This window comes from Macrobrachium nipponense, chromosome 23 (assembly GCF_015104395.2).
Source record: "Macrobrachium nipponense isolate FS-2020 chromosome 23, ASM1510439v2, whole genome shotgun sequence".
In the NCBI taxonomy this organism is placed as follows: Eukaryota; Metazoa; Arthropoda; class Malacostraca; order Decapoda; family Palaemonidae; genus Macrobrachium; species Macrobrachium nipponense.
In genome coordinates, this window is record NC_061090.1 from 48,289,196 (window position 1) to 48,308,828 (window position 19,633).

Sequence of the window (19,633 nt, forward strand, 5' to 3'; positions counted from 1 at the left end):
TTTTTGATAGAGGATACTCCCTCAGACATTTAGGGGCTGCATTATCCCTTCAATTTTGGATATGACTAAAGATGTCAGAAAAGATCCTCTTTAACTTACAGTCCATTGTTTCTGCTCGCTATTAAGTTCAATTTCTACAATCGTCCTACCGGAAAGTGTTATTTGTTTTTTGCAGTGCCCCTATTGATATTTTATGCCCCCCCCCCAGTTTTGGCTAACCTTTTTTTGCATGAAGATGTTTGTGAAGCAAGGAACCATAAGATGGTTCTTTAACATCAATCTAACACCTTGTTAAAAGGATGAATCAGGAAGCAAAACGGGATAGGAGTACTAGAGCAAAACCCACCACTCTGAGTAGATGGAGAAAATATGGTGAAGTTATATTTTTTTTCCATTTCAGTCTTTTAATAAAAACCTTTTGCTAGCCATGGTATAACTCCTTGAGCTACAATAACTCACTGTTATGCTTTGTAGCAATAGGAATACTTACTTGTTAAAACCAAAGCTCCCATTTAAGTAGAGAGATCCTAAACGCTTAACTACCACACTAAGCTACAGCGGCTAAGTTGAGCAAACAAACCCCCCAGGCAGTTCGCTAAAAACTGCAAAAAAGAGGCTACTTTCTTAACCCTTAAACGAAAAGATCGTACGAGCGGTATTTTAAAGAAAAATCGTCTCAAACCCCGTAGTAAACGGAAGGCGTTGTTTCGCGATGTGAAGCACGCCTAATAACGGAAAATTTTTTTTAAAAATTAAAAAAAAAATCAAAAAAAAATCACAGCACAAACTAGGTAATTTTCAAGATAAGGAGTTCATTTTGGCAACTATTTTTTTGTCATTGCCTGAAGTATTATGTGGGCAACCTTAAATAAGAAAAAATATAAAAAAAGAAAAAAATATCATATATAAACTATTGGGATAGATATGACAGTGTGAAAAAATCAAATATATAATTGTATACAAAACGCGCTGTGAGCAAAGCGGTTAAGCTAACAAAAGTAATTATTTTGCGTTAGCTATTGCTTATACAATAAATTGCGTATCATTTTGGAAAAATAAAAAAATATAACAAACATAGTAAAACGATTCAATAGAACAACACATGCAGAAATTAAAATATATCACAAAAGGATAAAGCATGGCAATTTTGTATAAAACGCTACAGAACATAAAAAAAAGAAGTTATTTTCAAAAAATTCACCGTAAAGTCGAAATAGAAAATTTTATTTGCTAGAGCTTCCCGTTGTTGCAAAATGAAGGTAATTGATTGAATATTACTAGACTGTAAGTGTTGTAGCTTACAATTGCAGTTTTCGACCATTTCAGTCTAGTTAAAGTCACCGAAGACGAATTTTTTCTATTTATCATATTTATATGTAAATATTTCAAAACTGATAAAAGCACAAACCATGAGTTGATTTTAGTTGTATTATACATGAAATGCGCCACATTTTCATATAAAAATAATAAAACTTTATGTAACGGGCTGATTTAAAATGGTTGCAACATTACGACAAATCGGACAAAAAATATTTCTGATTTTTTGGACGAGTTACGCGCGGACGTAAGGGGAAAAAAGTTTATTTCATAAATCACCATAAATCGAAATATTGTTTTGTTAGAGACTTCCAATTTATTGCAAAATAGAGGTAAATGATGAATATTACTAGAATGTAATAGTTTTATTGCTTACAATTCCCGTTTTTTACCATTTCGTTCGAGTCAAAGTTGGAGCAAGAAGGTTGAAATTTGGCACTTATCGTTATTTATATGAAAATACTTCAAAACTGATAAAAAAAGCTACAATCATGAGTATTTTGTATTGTATTCTGCATGAAATTGCGCACATTTTTTTTTCTTATATATAAAACTTTATGTAATGCTAATTAAAATGGTGCAAACATTACGACATCGGACGAAAAAATTTCAGACTTTTTTTTCGGAAGAGTTACCCGCCGCGGAAAGTAAGAAAAATGTTTTTTTTTTTTTCATAAATTCACCATAAATCAAAATATTGTGCTAGAGACCTACCAATTTGTTGCCCAAAATAAGGTAAATGATTGAGTATTACTAGAATGTAAGAGTTTTAGCTTACAATTGCGTTTTTTGCACATTTCGGTTAGAGTCAAAGTTGACCGAGGTTGAAATTTTGGCAATTATCGTTATATATGAAAAATCATTCAAAACTGTTAAAAGCTACAACCATAAATGTTTTTTGTTGTTATATTCTATATGAAATTGCGAACATTTCCATATATAAAAAAACTTTATGTAACGGCTAATTTAAAAATGGTGCAAACATTACGACAATCGGACAAAAAAAAAATTTATGATTTTTTCGTAAGAGTTTACCGCGCGGACATAAGGAAAAAGAATTTTTCAAAAATTCACCATAAATCGAAATATTGTGCTAGAGACTACCAATTCGTTGCAAAATAGAGGTAAATGATTGAATATTACTAGAATATAAGAGTTTTAGCTTACAATTGCATTTTTTGACATTTTGGATAGAGTCAAAGTTGATCGAAGGTGAAAAACAAATTTTTTTGGCACTTATCGTTATTTATATAAAAATAAAAAATATTCAAAACTGATAAAAGCTACAATCATGAGTATTTTTTTTACTTGTATTCTACACCGAAATTGCGCACATTTATCCATGATAATACGGCTAATATAAAATGGTGCAAAAATTATGTCAAAGTGACGAAATAATTCTGAGATGTGTCGCTGAGCTTTTAGTGCTAGAAGAAAGAAATTGCGCTTGTTTGCTGCCTGGGGAACGATGTAAAACAAAACAAAGCCTTGATCCATGAGCTCCCAGCATCTCCCAAGGCGCTTGATTCAAAAGTTTTTTCCTAATAGGCCTATAACTATTTTTCCGCAAATTAAAAAAAAAACTTTTTTATATTGACGTATATACGTCCAATCGGCACCCAGCAGACAATTTATATCGATGTTTAATACGTCCAATCAGCGTTAACGGGTTAACTAATAAAGAACTACAAGCATTGTACTCAATGCTAGCAACTTTGTATTTCAAATTCATTACATGACTTAGTGTTTTATTGATTAAGTTACATATAGAATAATGACAATTTTGTGATAAAATAAAATTTTACATATACTTACTCAGTAATTACGGATGGAGCTCTCCCTCCTACCCACTGATGGAGATACGGCATACACAGAATGAAGTTATCTGCTAGTAGTTCTTGGTATTCCCATTACTGGGCGGGACCAGTCACCTGCACTAAATCTGTGAAACGTTACCTACAAATTGTTGAATTTTCAAGCTGCCAAGGCATGAAATTTTTAGCTAAGTAATTATTGGGTAAGTATATAAATTTTTTCTGGGGCTCAGCTCGTGTCGGCCTATGAAAGTATCCTTAATATCATTTCGTTTCTAGGTAAAATTAGCCTAAAAAATTACCAGAGAAAAAAAACAAAATTAAGAAATGTCAGTAAAAACTGACTCGCTCACTCTTAAAAGAGTGTCGGTATGAAATAGGGGCGAGTGTGGAACACTACCACGAGACAGACACCAATTAGAACTTCCCTATCAAAATCCCCCCCAAGAGAGAGCTGATACCAAACGGGCGATGCAGCCCCTACTACTACCTACTAGAGGACGCCACGGACAGCAGCGGCCCTAGCGGTCATCCTTAATTTTTTTAGCGCCACATCTTGACGCTGTTTTTTCTTGTGCTTGACTATTGTGGATTTATCTCGTTTCTAGATGGAACGTTCAGCAATTGCCACGGCTAAGTTAAGTAACTAATAAAGTAATATTTTATCATAGTTTTATCTTCCGGGTACAGATATTTTCTTTTTATAGGTCTTATATACGGTTCCCCTGGTTGTCTCGTGGCGGCCATGCTGCCTCGTAAGAATTCCCGGTCCTCCATACTGGGACTTCTTATACTTATGGGATATTTTTCACGTTCATTGTATTTACATCGAGTTTTTAGCTAGTTTAGCCCTCTTACCATTCTCTTAGCTTGGTATTTAGGGCTATCATATTTTATTCTGGCCCAGCATCCCGGCTCTTGCCTCTATCGGCTATCGCTGGCTCCGAGTAGGCTAGTTTCTTTTTGGAATAGTTGCCTCCTCCTGGGCTTCTTTCTCCTTTCCTAAAAGTGTATCTTCCATCTTTCGATGTATTTTATATTATTATTACTATTTAGGGTGTTAGGCTAGCCTAGGTGCTTGGTTTCCATGTATTGGTACAGCTTGGTTCACGTGGCCCTACCACGGTTGTGGTGATCGCGGCCTAGGCCACTAGGAGTCACGTGTTCCATAGCACCTCACCCTGCCCTTCCCTCCCCTCTGATGTAGGGAGGAGCTGGGGGACCCTGGATTGTCATAACCACCTCTTAGCCTTCTCTCTCTTTCCGGAGGGTGCCGGAGTTCCACCAGCAGGGGGTTTAGGGCGACCACTAGGAAGGTACCGGGTCTCAATACGGGTAGTTGGTGAGGTGGGGAGGAGTAGGCCATCCACCCTTTCCCCTTTCCTCGCTCCCGCCGTGTTTCACGGGACCTCCTTCCCCCCCATACCCATTACTCAGCCACCTCCCTTACGATACGAAAGGAGCCTTCCGTCGCAGCGGGGCTCCTTTGGTTATAGGTTATTGGGCTCCCAGCTGCGGTAGGGTGGGTACTAGGATGGTCGTTTGCTGCCTACTATATCCTTATATCTCTCCCGCTACCGGAAGGGAGCTTACCTTACTACGCACTCTTCTAGTAGACGGGTGGAGAGAAGTGGTTTTGATGTATACTGTACTATGTTAAGGATATATACCCTAATTTAAGATGTTTTACAAATGAATTTGTGTTTTTACTATTATTGTTTCAACCATCCCCGTCATTTTACGTTGTGGTTTCCTTTACACCACTCTAGTTGGTTGATTTTTGTGCCTCGCCACTGGCGGAGCCATAGACTTCTTCCAACATGGTTACCACACGTATTTTAGCAGGGCTCGGGTTTCATCTAACTTTATCGCTCCGGCCACCAGCGGAGTATTATGTTAGACTGTAAGTATACTCGGTACTCATGTACGTTTTCTACTTACAGGCTACCAAAACTGTCAGGTCTCGCTTGCAATGCGACGTTACATGACCCCTGCGGACACGATGAGTGCAGGTCTCATGCCCCGTGTGCCACCCTGTTCAACGAGTTCATCGTTTTGGCATCCCGAGGCCTGCACCATTGCTACGACCTGGTCGGTCAGCTGGTTGATGGGGTTAAGACCATTATAAAAAACTAGTTATCAATTACTAACACTTTTAGTTCGTAAGTTTGTTAACCCTGTCCGCAATTGTAGCTAATTCACCTTTCTTTCAGGCGAGCTAGGGGGGTGAGGGAAGTCGCCCTCGCCACTCTGAAAGCGTGGGTAGGCGGCTTTTGGAGAAGCCCGCCCAAGGGCCAGCCCTACATTCTGGACAAAAAGCTGGCCATCCAGATCCCTCCCCTGCGGGCACGTCGACGGGCTACGTCGATCCCTTGTCCGCCGCCCCCGTAATAGCCGCCATCCAGCAAAGATCTTCAGCAGTCGTGGGGCTTGTGGCCGCCAGGAGCCAGTCCCGGACGTCGCCGGCCTGGATCTGAACCTCGAGCCGATGGTAGTGAGTGAGGGTTTGTTGGTTGAGGTAGGTTTGTCGGGCGCCCAAGGTCTTCCTTGGGCCGCTCTGGATCTTCTCCTGTCCCTTCTTCTTCAGCATCTTTCCAAGGCTTTCCGGGATCTGAGATCCCTAGCCGCACTCCCGCTTCTCTCTGTACCTCCCAAGGAGAAGGGAAAGAGAGAACCGAAGACTCTGTCAAGTCGACTTCTAGAAAGTCGTCTTCGTCTTCTTCGGCTAGGAAGTCATCGACTTCTTACGCCGACGCGGTGAAGGTAAGCCAAGCTATTCCCAGTCGAAGAGTTGCTTTAGAGGCAAAGCTTCGAAGGGGGGAGAAAGCTCGCGCTACCTCCGAGTCGTTGCCTCACCCGCCTCCGTTGCCCCCTCTCCGGCTATGCCGGCAGGGGTAGCAAGCACCAGCTCCTGCGGTTTCCTTCTCCTGTCTCACCAGGAATGATGGAGCAGGTAGGAGCGATGGTGGGTTCTCAAATCTCAGCTTGGGGAACCCGCTTGAGCAGATGTTCGCACAATTGTCGAGCACTCTGTCTCAAACTGGACAGACCGTCCAAGAACTCTCAAATAGAGTAAGAGAGACCTGAGGATCGGATGTCTGGGCTATCCCAGGCTCCCTCCCCCAGGTATCCCCTGCTTCTAGCACGGGGATCCTCCAAACTCCCCGGTTACGACTCTCTGCCAGCTTTCTCTATGGAGAATCCATGGAGAGTAGCGGCCTACGCTCCTTTAAGGACGGGATGATTTTCGATCCGGAGTTTGGCACTCGAAGGATTGAGGACTTCGAGTTCTATCCTCCGGGTCTGTCACAGCCTTTCATCGGGTATGCTAGGCTGACACCCAACGGCTCTTACAAGGGAGGACAAGATCTCGAAGGAGTCTGTCCTCTACAGTAGAGACACGCCCAACGGGAATGGGTTTCACTGCCTTGAGGACTGGGAGTGTACGAATACTAAACTCCAGGCCTATAAGAGCCCCATTCACATTTCCGCCACGGAAGAGGAGGTCTTCTCTTCGTTCGCCACGAAATTGGTGAGAGAAGGCTCTTCAGGCAGTCCTCAAAGGATGAGCCCCTTCGCAGTGAGAGAGTCGGAGTCCACTTCTCCACTCTTTCCCGCCTTCGGAGAGTTATGGGAAAACCTGCCTGGATACTTTCACGGCAGGGTAAACTCAAGCCGGACCTGCGCTATGGACCAGTCGGTGAGAAGTTGCTAGGCTGCCGGACCCTCCCTAATCCAGGCTGAGTTCGATGCGCGGACTAGGTTTGGCAGGTCCCTTAACTCTATCATAGTCACGGAAATGGCTGCACTGTCTTATGCGAACGAACCGCTATTAAGATCTTAGCGAAATCACAATTTCACACGGTTCTGCTAGACGCTTTTGACTTCGTTCCAAGCCAGGAAGAACTGTCGGAAGCATGTTCTTCAAGAGTGTACTATCAGGCATGAGCCTAATAGAATCTTATCTGCAGCATGGGGGAGCGGATCTCTTCCCCAGAGTCAGCAGTGAACGAAGTTCATCACGAAGCTGCTAGACTCAACCAGAGCCTTAGAGCTAGGTGGGGCATTCCTCTAAGAGGAAACAGGAATCCGTCCCTACTGCTGGCAAGAAACCAAAGAAGGCTGGTAAGAGATTCCAGCCATACAAAAAACTCCCAGCCTCAGCAGCAGTTTTGTGCAGGCGGTCCCAGTCACCCAACAAGGACAACCTGCTACAGCTAAACAAACTCAGCCGTTCCTCCTGGTGCCCCAGCAATCCCAGCTTCGACTCCTATGCCATCTCGCCTGCCTTTAACCTGCTTATGAGGTTCAAGGTACTCTCAATCGAGGGGTAGGGCGAGAGGTTACTTTCGTCACCGTGGCGCAGGAAGGGGCGCAAGGACGTAAACAGTTCAGAGGAGGGCGTGGTGGCCAAACCCGCCCCATCAGCAATGAGGCTCTCCAGGTAGGAGGGAGGCTGTTCCTTTTCCGCCAAACCCCAGGTGGGGGTTCAGCAGTGGGCACAGAGCATAGTGTCCAAGGGATTAGGCTGGAGCTGGATCCAAGATCCTCCCCCAATCAATCATCCATCAGCTACCGTCAGAGAGGAATTGATAGATTACGCGGAAAGAAACTCCTTCAGAAAGGGAGCTATTGCGAGAGTCAAGCATCTAAAAATTTCAAGGTCGCTTATCAGAGTTCCAAAGAAAAAGCTAAAACAAAAAAACAAAAAAAGAAGGGTAATCTTAGACTTGTCAAAGCTAAAACCTCTTTCATTCGCTGCGACAGTTCAAGAGCTTACCCTCTCGCAAGTAAGGACTACTGCCGCGTGGAGCCCGTCACATGCTCCATCGATCTTACAGACGCATACTATCATATCCCTATAGCAGGCACTTCGCCCATTCCTAGGATTCAGGCTAGGAAATCAGACATTCTCATTCAAAGTGAGCCCTTCGGTCTGAATGTAGCCCCCCAGGGTATTCACAAAAGATAGCAGAAGTGGTTGTACAACATTGAGAGCTCAGGGAATCAATGGTAGCGGCATACCTCGACGATTGTTAATCCTGGGCACCAACAGTCGAGGAATGTCTCAAAGCTACCAAAAAGGTAGTTCACTTTCTGGAACATCTGGGGTTCCAGAAAACAAAAAAAACGAAATCCAGACTTGTTCCGGGAAGCTCGTTTTCAGTGGCTGGGAATCCAGTGGGGATTTGTCCTCCCACATCTATCAATTCCAGTAGCCAAACGGAAGGAAATAGCAAAATCTGTCAGGCAAAAATTTCTCAAGTGCAAACAAACGTCAAGAAGAAACCAGGAGAGAATCCTAGGGTCTCTTCAGTTTGCGCTTCAGTAACAGATATCCTTCTGAAAGCAAAGGCTGAAAGATATAAATCGAATTTGGCGGTCAAAAGCAAACTCCAAATATCGAGACAAGTGTCAGTAATCCCACAGATCTCCGCAACCAACTACGGCCTTGGTCAAAAGTAAAGAACTTAGCCAAGAAAGTACCCCTTCAATATCCCCTCCCCCCAGTGTAACCATTTCACACGGATGCATCCCTGTCCGGGTGGGGGGGTATATCTCCAGTTCAAACAGGTTCAGGGGACTTGGTCAGTTCAATTTCGCCAGCTCCACATAAAACGTGTGAAGCAATGGCAGTATTTCTTACTCTGAAGAGACTGCTTCCCCGAAGAAGTCTCATCTAAGGCTAGTTTTGGACAGTGCAGTGGTAGTTCATTGCATCAAACAGAGGAGGGTCCAAATCCAAGCATGTGAATCATGTCATGATAGCATCTTTGGCATTAGCAAACAAACACAAATGGCATCTGTCTGCCACTCACCTGGCAGGAGTAAGGAATGTGATAGCAGACGCCCTGTCCCGGTCAGTTCCTCTGGAATCAGAGTGGTCTCTGGACGACGGGTCATTCCAGTGGGTAAGCCGGGATCCCAGGTCCAAGTGGATCTCTTCGCCTCACAAGGCGAACCACAAGCTCCCTTTGCTATGTGGCCCCCAACCTGGACCCTCTGGCTTATGCCACGGACGCCCTGTCGTTGGATTGGAATCAGTGGAGGAGAATTTACGTTTTTCCTCCAGTGAATCTTCTCCTGAAAAGTCCTAGACAAACTAAGGTCTTTCAAAGGGATAGTAGCTCTGATTGCACCGGACTGGCCCAGAGCAAACTGGTATCACTTCTCTTGGAATTGGGTCTCCGACCTCAACGGATCCCCAATCCCAAAACTATCACAATCAGTACAAATGAGGACTGTGTTCGCTTCTCAGGAAACCTCTCCAGACCCTAACTTTATGGGACTTCATGAAGTTTGCGGCTAATAAAGATGCTAACATGATCCACAGAATATTCTCTCCTGGAATCAGATAAGAGGGAGTAAACCATCGACAATATGACCTCAGCTGTTAAGAAATTAGCAAATTCTTTCTTTTTGAGAGAATCGAACACTACAAACCATGACAGTTAACCTGGCTATATCCTTTTTCAGATCCTTGTTTGAAAAAGGTTTAGCAGCGTAGCTCGATTACCACTCACAAGTCGGCTTTGAAGAAATCTTTCAAGTAGTTTCAGATAGATTTAACTGAAAGCCTTTATTTCACATCTATCCCTAAGCTGTGCTAGACTTAGACCTTCTCAGAGGCCTACTACAGTTTCATGTTCTTTGAATGATGTTCTCAAACTAGCTTCGATACTGACAACTCATCTTGTACATTCATAATGCTCTGAGGAAGACTCTATTCTTATTAAGCCTAGCCTCAGGAGCAAGAATTTCAGAACTGTCGGCTCTATCAGAGATGCGGGTCATGTGGAATTCCCTCCCATCAGGAGAAGTTCTACTTGCTCCGGATCGTAGCTTTTTAGCCAAAAATGAAGATCCTCTTGCAAGGGTGGGCTCCTTGGAAGGTTATCCCACTTCCACAGGTCCTTCTCTCTGCCCAGTATCAACCCTTAGAGCCTTTCTACTCGTACTTCTTCTAGATCCAGGGGTGCTCTCTTCATGAGAGAAAAAAAAAGGTGTACTACTTGTCAGTTAAAGGTTAGGCAACAAATCCTTTTACTTTCATTAAACAAGCCAACCCTGAGTCATTCCCAAGAGCACATGATATCAGGGGTGTAGCCACCTCTATTAACCTATTTCCAACATTGAACTTTGAGGATCTTAGGAAGTATACAGGATGGAAATCCCCGACAGTCTGTTTAAACGGCATTATTTAAAGTCCTTGGAATCTTTAAAGTTTCAGCAGTAGCAGCGGGAAACATAGTTTCCCCTGATACTGCTTAGTAGTTGTAGTATTGATCAGGTCTCCTTTCTACCTACTTCAACATGCCTCAAACCTATCACCAGGCTACTCATCATTATGCCTTAGCGTTGTGTGTTATAGTGTTTGTCCCTTATTTTTTTTTTGCTAGGGACAACCACATTGGTACTGATATGTACCCCAGTGGTCTAACTTATTTTTATGCTAGGTTAGGCCACAATTATGTTTGTATAAATTTCCATTAACTTGTGATAACTTCAGTCACAATGTGTTTGTATATATTTGAATTACTTGTTTTATTTGTATTAAGATGGAATTGAGTGTACCTACCTTTTATTTTTATGCTAGGGCAGGACACATGTATGTATATAAGAATTGTACCTATATATTATATTAAGTAAATTCAACTATTTCTTTGTTTTACATGCATATTATATTATGGTTACTACCATTTAAGTACTTTAAGTTTACTAACATTCTGTTATTGTTTACCATAGTTAGTTTAAGTACTTATTTTGTATGCTGTATTTGATTTACTATATTATATCCATCATTTAACAGTTTTTCATTTTTCCTTTTCCATCTTGTCTGTTTCTCTGGTACTCTTTCATAGGCGACACGAGCTGAGCCCAGAAAAGGGATTTTGACGAAGGAAAAATCTATTTCTGGGTGATTGGCTCGTGTCGCCCTATGAAAACCCATCCCCTTTTTTATGGTTTGTTTTCCCCCCTTGCAGGACAAGATGTATTTATGTTTTATTAAGGATGACCGCTAGGGGCGCTGCTGTCCGTGGCGTCCTCTAGTAGTAGTAGTAGGGGCTGCATCGCCCGTGGTATCAGCTCTCTCTTGGGGGGATTTTGATAGGGAAGTTCTAATTGGTGTCTGTCTCGTGGTAGTGTTCCACACTCGCCCCTATTTCATAACGACACTTCTTTTTAAGATGTGAGCGAGTCAGTTTTACTGACATTTTCTTAATTTTGTTTTTCTCTGGTAATTTTAGGCTAATTTTACCTAGAAAGAATGATATTAAGGATACTTTCATAGGGCGACACGAGCCAATCACCCAGAAATAGATTTTCCTTCGTCAAAAATCCCTTATATACTTAGGTACTAATTTGTTACTTAAAGAAACTAGTTAGTCATTTAGGCCAGAGACATGAGAATTCTGGTCTTGTTTAAATTTTATTTAAACAAATATATATTCTCTCTCTTCCAAATTTATGCACTTCTAAGTGGTTTAAGGAATGAAACTGTTTTGTCAAGATTAAATGAAATACTGTTATGAAAAATACAATCAAGTTATGTATATATGTGGATCTAGGATTCCATCTTATTGTTATAAATAAAGGTTGTCATTGAATTGATTTCTGTTAATATTTTACTGATTACAGGTTATATCAGCAACAGCCGATGATGTTTTCAGTTCTTCGTATCTAGGACAAATGAACAAAATGTCACTGAAACATTTATTACAACATCACTTTGCTGTGAGGACAGAAGTTACTGTATTTAAAGGCCTAGTTTACTGGTAAGAAAGATGCTAAATATAATTTTTCTTAATATACATTTTTAGTGTACATTTTGGTGTGTGTACTGCCAGCCCTCAACATGCACATGACTGACTAACACATTCCTGAAAAATAATAAAAAAAACCATGAAGTCCAAGAAATCAAATTTGACTTATAAATATGCTTGCCATGTACATAAAAAATGTAAAAAAATATTAAATCCTTGTCAGCTTAATACATAAAAACATTGTGATTAAGTGTACAAGGCTCTTTTATGTCTGTAAGATATGCCATTGGTGTATCTATTGGCACCTGTGAACCACCAATAAAAACCAATATACGTATAGTTCTGCCCAGCAGGATCCAATACCTTAGAGGGTGCAATATTTCACCCTTGAGATAACCCCGGCATCTATGCCTACTTTAGTTCCATCTCATTTTACCATTGTGGTGACCGCAGGATTGATTTAAGAGTAAGCAATCCTTGGAGACTCCAATTCTGGGAAAAGAATCTCAAACAGTTACATTTCAACAGGTTCCTCTAACATAGAGAAGTTACAGATTGCACATTTTCTGTTGTTTGTAGCTGTCTCTGCTATCAGAGGATATATTCGTATTCATGTTGATAGTCTTCATAATTTGCGGGCTTAAAGTAGATTCTTCATCGAAACTCAAACTCATCGAGGATTAGAAAAGAATGTTTCTCAGGATTTGGTTAATTAAAATACCTGTGATGTTACCTGCTGAAAATTTTGGTAAACTTCATCATGCAATTTTTACATTTTTAATATCCAGTTTTGAATACATGTACAGTGGAGCACCTGTATTCGCGTTCTTCCGATTCGCAGACTCACGGATTCGCGGATCTCTCTGGACCATATCTACCCATTATTCACGGGAAATTTGCCTATTCGTGGTATTTTTCTATGACAAATATCCAGATTTTTTTTTTTTATCAATTTCATCATAAAAGGGATTTTGACAAGGGAAAAATCTATTTCTGGGGGAAGACCTGTGTTGCCCAGTGAAATGTTCCTATAGCACTCATTTCTAGGTATAAATAACTGCTAAATATACCAGAGAAAAAAGCCATATGGTTTGCTGGAGTTACTACCCCCAGCTCGCTCACCCTCATAGGGTGTCGGTATAGCACAGGGGCGAGTGGAAGCCACTACCACAGATACTTTGCCAATTAGAAGTCTCCTCTCTCAAAATCCCTCTCTTGAGAGATGCCGTTACAACGTTTACCTTCCACTCGCTACTACTACCTCTGCCAGAAACTCTCATTCCTGAAATACGCACCCAAGCTTGGGCCAGCTAAAGGGAGGGAAAAAGGAAAAGAGAGGGATGGGTTCACTGAGCGACACAGGTCTTCCCCAGAAATAAATTTTTCCTTTGTCAAAATCCCTTTTCTGGGTTCTACCTGTGTCAGCTGATGAAATATTAGCAGAGAAGTGGCCATACAAGCTTGGTAAACACAAATTTATATGAAAGGAAAATAAAAATGTTCTTAAAATTATTGTTTTAATAACCAAGGTAAGAGTAGCAAATTACAAATGGTTAAAAAAGGGATTTTGACGGAGGAAAAATCTATTTCTGGGCAAGGACCTATGTTGCCCAGTGAAATGATTCCTTAGCACTCATTTCTAGGGTATAAATATTGCTATTAATACCAGAGAAAAAAGCTAATATGGAAATGCTAGAGTATTCTGGCTCGCTCACCTTATTTAAGGTGTCGGTATGGTATCTGGGGCGAGTGAAACCACTACTAGAGGTCCCTTGCCATTTAGTCTCCTCCTCCTTCAATATCCCTCATCTACAGAGGAGCCGATCTAAGCCCTGCTACTCGCTACCACTACGGCTAGCGCCTCGGATCTCATTCCTTTCGATAGCACGATTCATGCTGCACACGTTCTCTTTGCTTGTGATTGTGTTTCTGGAATATCCCGCTTTTTCTTTCATCATAGAACGTCAAGCTGTTGCTGCATCCAAGTTAAGTACTGCTATTAATGGTTGACACTTTTTAGGATCTGCCTTTGGCACGATAAACCAAATTATTTAGGTTTTTAAAGAACGGCATCCCATGCGGCGCCGTCCCCGCGCCGCCATGCTCGGCTTGCTACCTCGTGTTGCTTTGTTTACGTGCTCCAATTGGTCTCCTATACTTATTGGGCTCGATGCATTGTTTAGCAGTACCATACTTGGATTATCATGATGCATTTGATTGACGTTAATATTATTCTTAATATTATTTGTATTTTATTAGTCCGTTCACGGGGGATAGCCTTCGACCGAGCACATGCTCTCGGTTCATAGCCTACCAGTTAGCCTTCCACTTTAGATTGTCATACATGCATGTATCTTTCTAGTTGTTAGGTTACCTCTCCTTTAGGCACCCTTTGTGCGGAGGACCCTGGTCCTTTCGCTATCGTCCTCGAGCCACCCTGGCCGCTTGCCCCTCGATTATTTCATCACGGCATCTAGGCTAGCTGCTCGGAGTTGCCCAGCTTTTGCCCAATCTTCTCGATTGGCTTTAGCCCAGCTTCTCTAGGACTCAGTTCTTTTTCACTTCCTTTCCTCCTGTGTTAGGACAGGATAGTTATTTTATGTGTTATATGTTCATTGAGACGGCTTCATTTGGCCTATAGGCCTCCTTCGATCGCCTGGCCTTTCTCACAGTGTGTCTGTTCACCCGACCGAGAGTGTTTCCAGGCGACCGCGTACGAGCCACCCCGCTTCCGACCCCTCCCAGGCCCCCCATCTCACCCACCTCGGTGGAGTGACGCTCGCTCACGCTGTCTCAGGCAGCCGATCCAAGCAACCCCCCCCTCTAGGGGGGATGGGGGAGGTGTCTGGGAGGACACTCGGTGAGCTGGCCCGCTACCCTGCCGTTCTCTTCCTGGGAGTAGGGGGGAGCCCTGCTCGGCCGAGGCTTGGTTGGCCACCAGGCTCAGTGGAGCTTGGTTCTCCTCAGCTCGCTGGTCGAGTATCCCTCTCGCTATATATTCAGCCCATCCTCACTCCGCTCCAGCGGGTTCAGGACCCCGGCGTAAGCCAGGCCCGACATTAGGATAGCCGACTTTCATGTATTGTGGCTCCGGCCTTTTTCAAGGGATACCCTATGTTGCGTGCATGTTTTATTACACATAATGACATCCATTACCATTACTCTAAGTTTTTACAGGAGCGGAGAAGCCTAACTCCGCCAGGTATTAACTCCCACTCTGTTCTAGTTATAAGTTATTTACTACAGCAGAGTTGTCAAACTCCGCCATGTATTTTAACTCTCCACCTGGTCACTTCCTGCTCCACACCCGGTGCCTGTTTGGACTACTCGTTACTCCGGCGTAATGGGAATAGCTTGTTATCCTGATTCAGTGTAAAAGTGTTAACTCCGGCATCGCTGGAGACACACTGCTTCAAGCCTTTTCCTACTACCCCTGGCGGATGCTTCGACAGGGGCACGGCAACAGAGCAGGTCGAGACTGGGTCATATTTTATTGTAATATTGTTTGTTAACCAATGGCATATCACAACCACGGACCTAGTCCGGAAGGTTGACGATGATACTCATGTATCATTTGACTTACAGGTTACCCATTGCTTGGAGGTAGGCTGCAATGCTGTCCTCCAGGATCCCTGTGGGCACAAGGTCTGCTGGACTCAGGCCACCTGTGCGGTCCGCCTCAACGAGTCCGTGGTCTGGCACCACGAGAACTGCTTGATCTGCTAATAGTTAGTGGACCAAGTTTCCTCTGAGGTAGGTGACACTCCGGACTAAACACAATGATACAATGAGGATCAATGAAATTTAAGACATTTTGATATGCTTTCAAAAGTAAGTTACTATTTAATCTTAAGTGTTAGTCTTAAGTATTAATGATAACCCCTCTTTTACAGGGCGTTCAAGCTGTCCAGGACACTGCCTTAACCATCCTGAAGGCCTGGGTAGGTGGGTTTGGCCGTAACGTTGCCAAGGGCCAACCCTACATCCTTTCCAAGGAGATGGCCACTCTCATCTTCCCCGAAGGGAAGAGTACTTCAGCGGTGGACCCCAAAGTGGCAGCTCCCTTGATCGCTACTATTCAAGATGCGGTTGCACAACCCCCGGAGGAGGCGGCCACTCAAGAGGTCGCGGAAGATGTAGCAGCTCTTGACTTGGACCTCGAGCCCATGACTGTTGACATGGGTCACGGTAAGAGTGTTGGTGAGGCAGATACTGTAGGGGCTCAAGGGCTTTCCTTGAGCCCATCTAGAGCTGCTTCTCCTTCCACTTCTATCTCTTTCCAGGGATTCACCGGGGAACTTCAGTCGGTCAGACCGAAGTCCACTTCGGCGATCCCTAAAAATAAAGGCAAGCGAGACTACAAATCGCTACAAAAGTCCCTGTCCAAGAAGTCAGGAATCGGCCATGTCGCTAAGCTTCCGGCTCACCATCCCGTAGCTGACAAGGCAAAGTTCACTCTCCCTTTAAATGGGTCGAGGACTAAGACTTCTAAGGAGAAGGCTCAACCCTCCTCCTCTGACCCCGATGCGTCCTCTGCTAAGGGGTCTAGGTCCAAGGTCCCTAAGGAGAAGGCAGAGCCTTTCCCCTTCGATCCCGATGCTTTGTCTGCAAATATTTCCGCAAATATTATGCAGCAGATGGGCAGCATGGTCGGGAACTTGGTTCAGTCCAAGTTCCAGGAAATGTTTGCTCAACTATCCTCCACTGTAGAAGCATCAGGGCAGCCTATCCAATCCATTTTGGATAGACTAGTCACCCAGGAGAACCTCATGGCTGGTCTCCGGGACAATGTAGCGACAGGACTTGTGCAATCCGGCCAAGCAGCCCAGAGCTTACCAATGCCAGATTCGTCTACCCTTCCTCCCTTCAAGCCGAACAACCCATGGAGGGTTGCCGCACACGCTCCGTTTGTAGCGGGCATGCTTACGATTGAGGGCTGTGTAACTCGAAAGATTGAGGACTTCGAGTTCTATCCGGAAGGACTCCAGCCCCCTTTCATAGGCTATGTCCGACTGGTGGAAGTAGCTATGAGGAGGGAAGACAAGGTCCCGAAGGAGACAGTAATCCTTCCCCGGGACCAAGCCCAACAGGCATGGATACGTAACCTAGAAGAGTGGCAATGCACTAACACCAAGGTTACTGCATTCAGGAGCCTGTTTACGATGTTCACTGTAGACGAGGACATGCCTATACCCTTCACGTGTAAGGTGGCAGAGTTAACGTTACAGGCAGCCATGAAAGATGAGCCCATGCCTCAGCTCCGGGAGACAGAACCGACTTCCCTTCTGCTCCCCGGAACTGCCGATCACTGGATGGACCTTCCAGCCACTTTCTCGGTAGGTAAGCTTAAGCCGGACTGCAGTATCACGCTTTTCAGTGAAAGGTTACCTAGGCTATCTGAAGGCCTCATACAGACCGAATATGACGCCAGAATGAGGCTCAGCAGGTCTCTCAATTCCCTGACTATGACAGAGGTATCGTTTCTTATCTACAGAGAAGAGGCGCTATTTAAAATAATTGCCAAGTCACTATTGTATTCAATGCAATGTGATTTGTATGATTTCTTCATAGCTCGGCGGAATTGTAGGAAGCACGTGCTGGCGGAAGCTACCAAAAGATAATTAATAGCAAAATAATAGAATACAGATATAGAGTTACATAACTAGGCCATATTAGGGAAGACAATGCTCCCTGCAGCCCCTGCCGAATATTTAAGGGCCTCTAGATTTTTCAGATAGTGGCATTTAAATACTGTCGGGGATTTCCAACCCATATATGTTTTAAGATCTTCGAAGTTCATATTATGAAAATAATTAACTGAGGTAGCCACTGCCCAGATATCATGGACATGAGGGACTGAATCCGGATTGGCTTGTTTAATAAAATAAAGAATTTGTTGTCTGATTGCCTTCAAGGAAATGGTTCCACCTTTCTCTCTAATAAAAAGAGGACCTGAAGACCTTTTAGAAGTTCTGCCAAGATAAGATTTCAATGTAACAATAGAAGGACATAATGATGGGTCCTGTGGAAGAGGGACAATCTTCCATGGAGACCACCTGTTTTGTGGGTCTTCATTCTTTGCTAAGAATTTCCGATCTGGAGAGAGCAGAACTTCTCCTGACAGGAGGAAATCAATATGATTTGGTTCTCTAGAGAGAGCCGACAGTTCAGATATTCTGGCGCCGGAGGCCAGACTCATTAAAAATAATGTTTTCCTGAGAAGGGTTATATATGAGCATAATTCGTTATCAGTATCTGAAGCCAACCTGAATACGTCATTTAAAAACCAGGAGACCGTGTGAGGGCGGTCTACTGGTCTCAGACGAGCACATGCTCTAGGGATAGACGAGAAGTACGAATCTGTCAAATCAATATTAAAGCCAAACTGAAATATCTTCCTCAAGGCAGATTTAGTTATAGTAATGGTACTAGCAGCTAGGCCTTTTTCGAACAGAGTTCTAAAAAAAGAAATTGTCAGATTCATAGTCATCTTCTGGACATCTGATTCTTTTAGAAAGATGGCTAGCTTCCTTGCTGCTGAATCATACTGCCTGAGTGTTGATTCTCTTTTGTCTGACTCCACGAACAGGGTGTTTAGTGGGTCAATACTAGCATCCTTCTGTGCCGCAAACTTCACGAAGTCCATAAAGTTAGGGCATTCAGAATTTTTGAGGAAGCTGACACAGTCCGAGTTTGTACTATTTGAGTCAGTTTTGGGTTGGGAATCCATCTGGGACGGAGTTTCAACTCTAGTAGAAGAGGAAACCAATTGCTCTTAGGCCAGTTGGGTGCTACCAATGATATCTGTCCTCTGAAAGATCTGAGTTTGTGTAGAACTTTCAGCAAGAGGTTTATTGGCGGAAATAGGTAAATCTTCTGCCAATTGTTCCAGTCTATGGACATCGCATCTGTGGCGTGAGCCAGAGGATCCAGATTGGGAGCCACATAACACGGAAGTTTGTGATTGGACTCCATGGTGAACAGGTCTACCTGAAGGCCTGGGATTTGTTGGCAAATCCAATGGAATGATTTTGTGTCCAAGGACCACTCCGACTCCAGCGGAGTTGTTCTGGACAGTAAGTGCGCAATGATATTCCGTACTCCTGCCAGGTGAGTAGCTGACAGGTGCCAATAATGTTTCATTGCCAATGAAAAAATTGCAATCATCACATGATTTATTTGGCTCGACTTGGAGCCTCCTCTGTTTATGCAATAAACTATCACTGCGCTGTCCGAGACTAGTCTGATATGAATGTTCCTGGCTGGAGCTAGTCGTTTCAGGGTCAGAAGAATGGCCATTGCCTCTAGTACGTTGATCTGGAACTGGGGGAATGTTGTCGACCATGTTCCTTGAACCTTCTTGCACTGAGAGTAGCCCCCCATCTGCTCAGAGAGGCGTCCGTGTGGACTATCAGAGACGGCGGGGGAAATTGTAGTAGCTCTGATTTGGAAAGACTCCGGACTTCCGTCCATGGGCGGAGTCTTTTCCTTAATATTGGCGGAATCAAGGAGATTTTGTCTCTGAACTTGTTGTTGGTCTTTTCGCCAAACCCAGATTGATATCCTTCAGTCTGGCTTTCAACAGAACATCTGTTATTGAAGCAAACTGAAGTGAACCTAAGATTCTCTCTTGGGTACGACGAGAAGCCTGTTTGTTCTTGAGGAATTGTCTCGTAGCTTTTGCTATCTCTCTGCACTTCTTTGGCGGAAGATATAGTTTGTGTGTGGTTAGGCCTA

General features: G+C 43.5%; 1 protein-coding gene across 1 annotated transcript in view; it reads left to right on the forward strand.

The window, feature by feature from the left end:
* The window catches only part of LOC135200340 (uncharacterized), an 87,656-nt gene that overhangs the window by 62,916 nt on the left and 5,107 nt on the right, over window positions 1–19,633 (forward strand). The window contains exon 3 of the mRNA XM_064228916.1: window positions 11,772–11,908. Within this exon, the coding sequence (XP_064084986.1) occupies window positions 11,772–11,908 (137 nt within the window). The remainder of the gene's footprint in view (window positions 1–11,771; window positions 11,909–19,633) is intronic.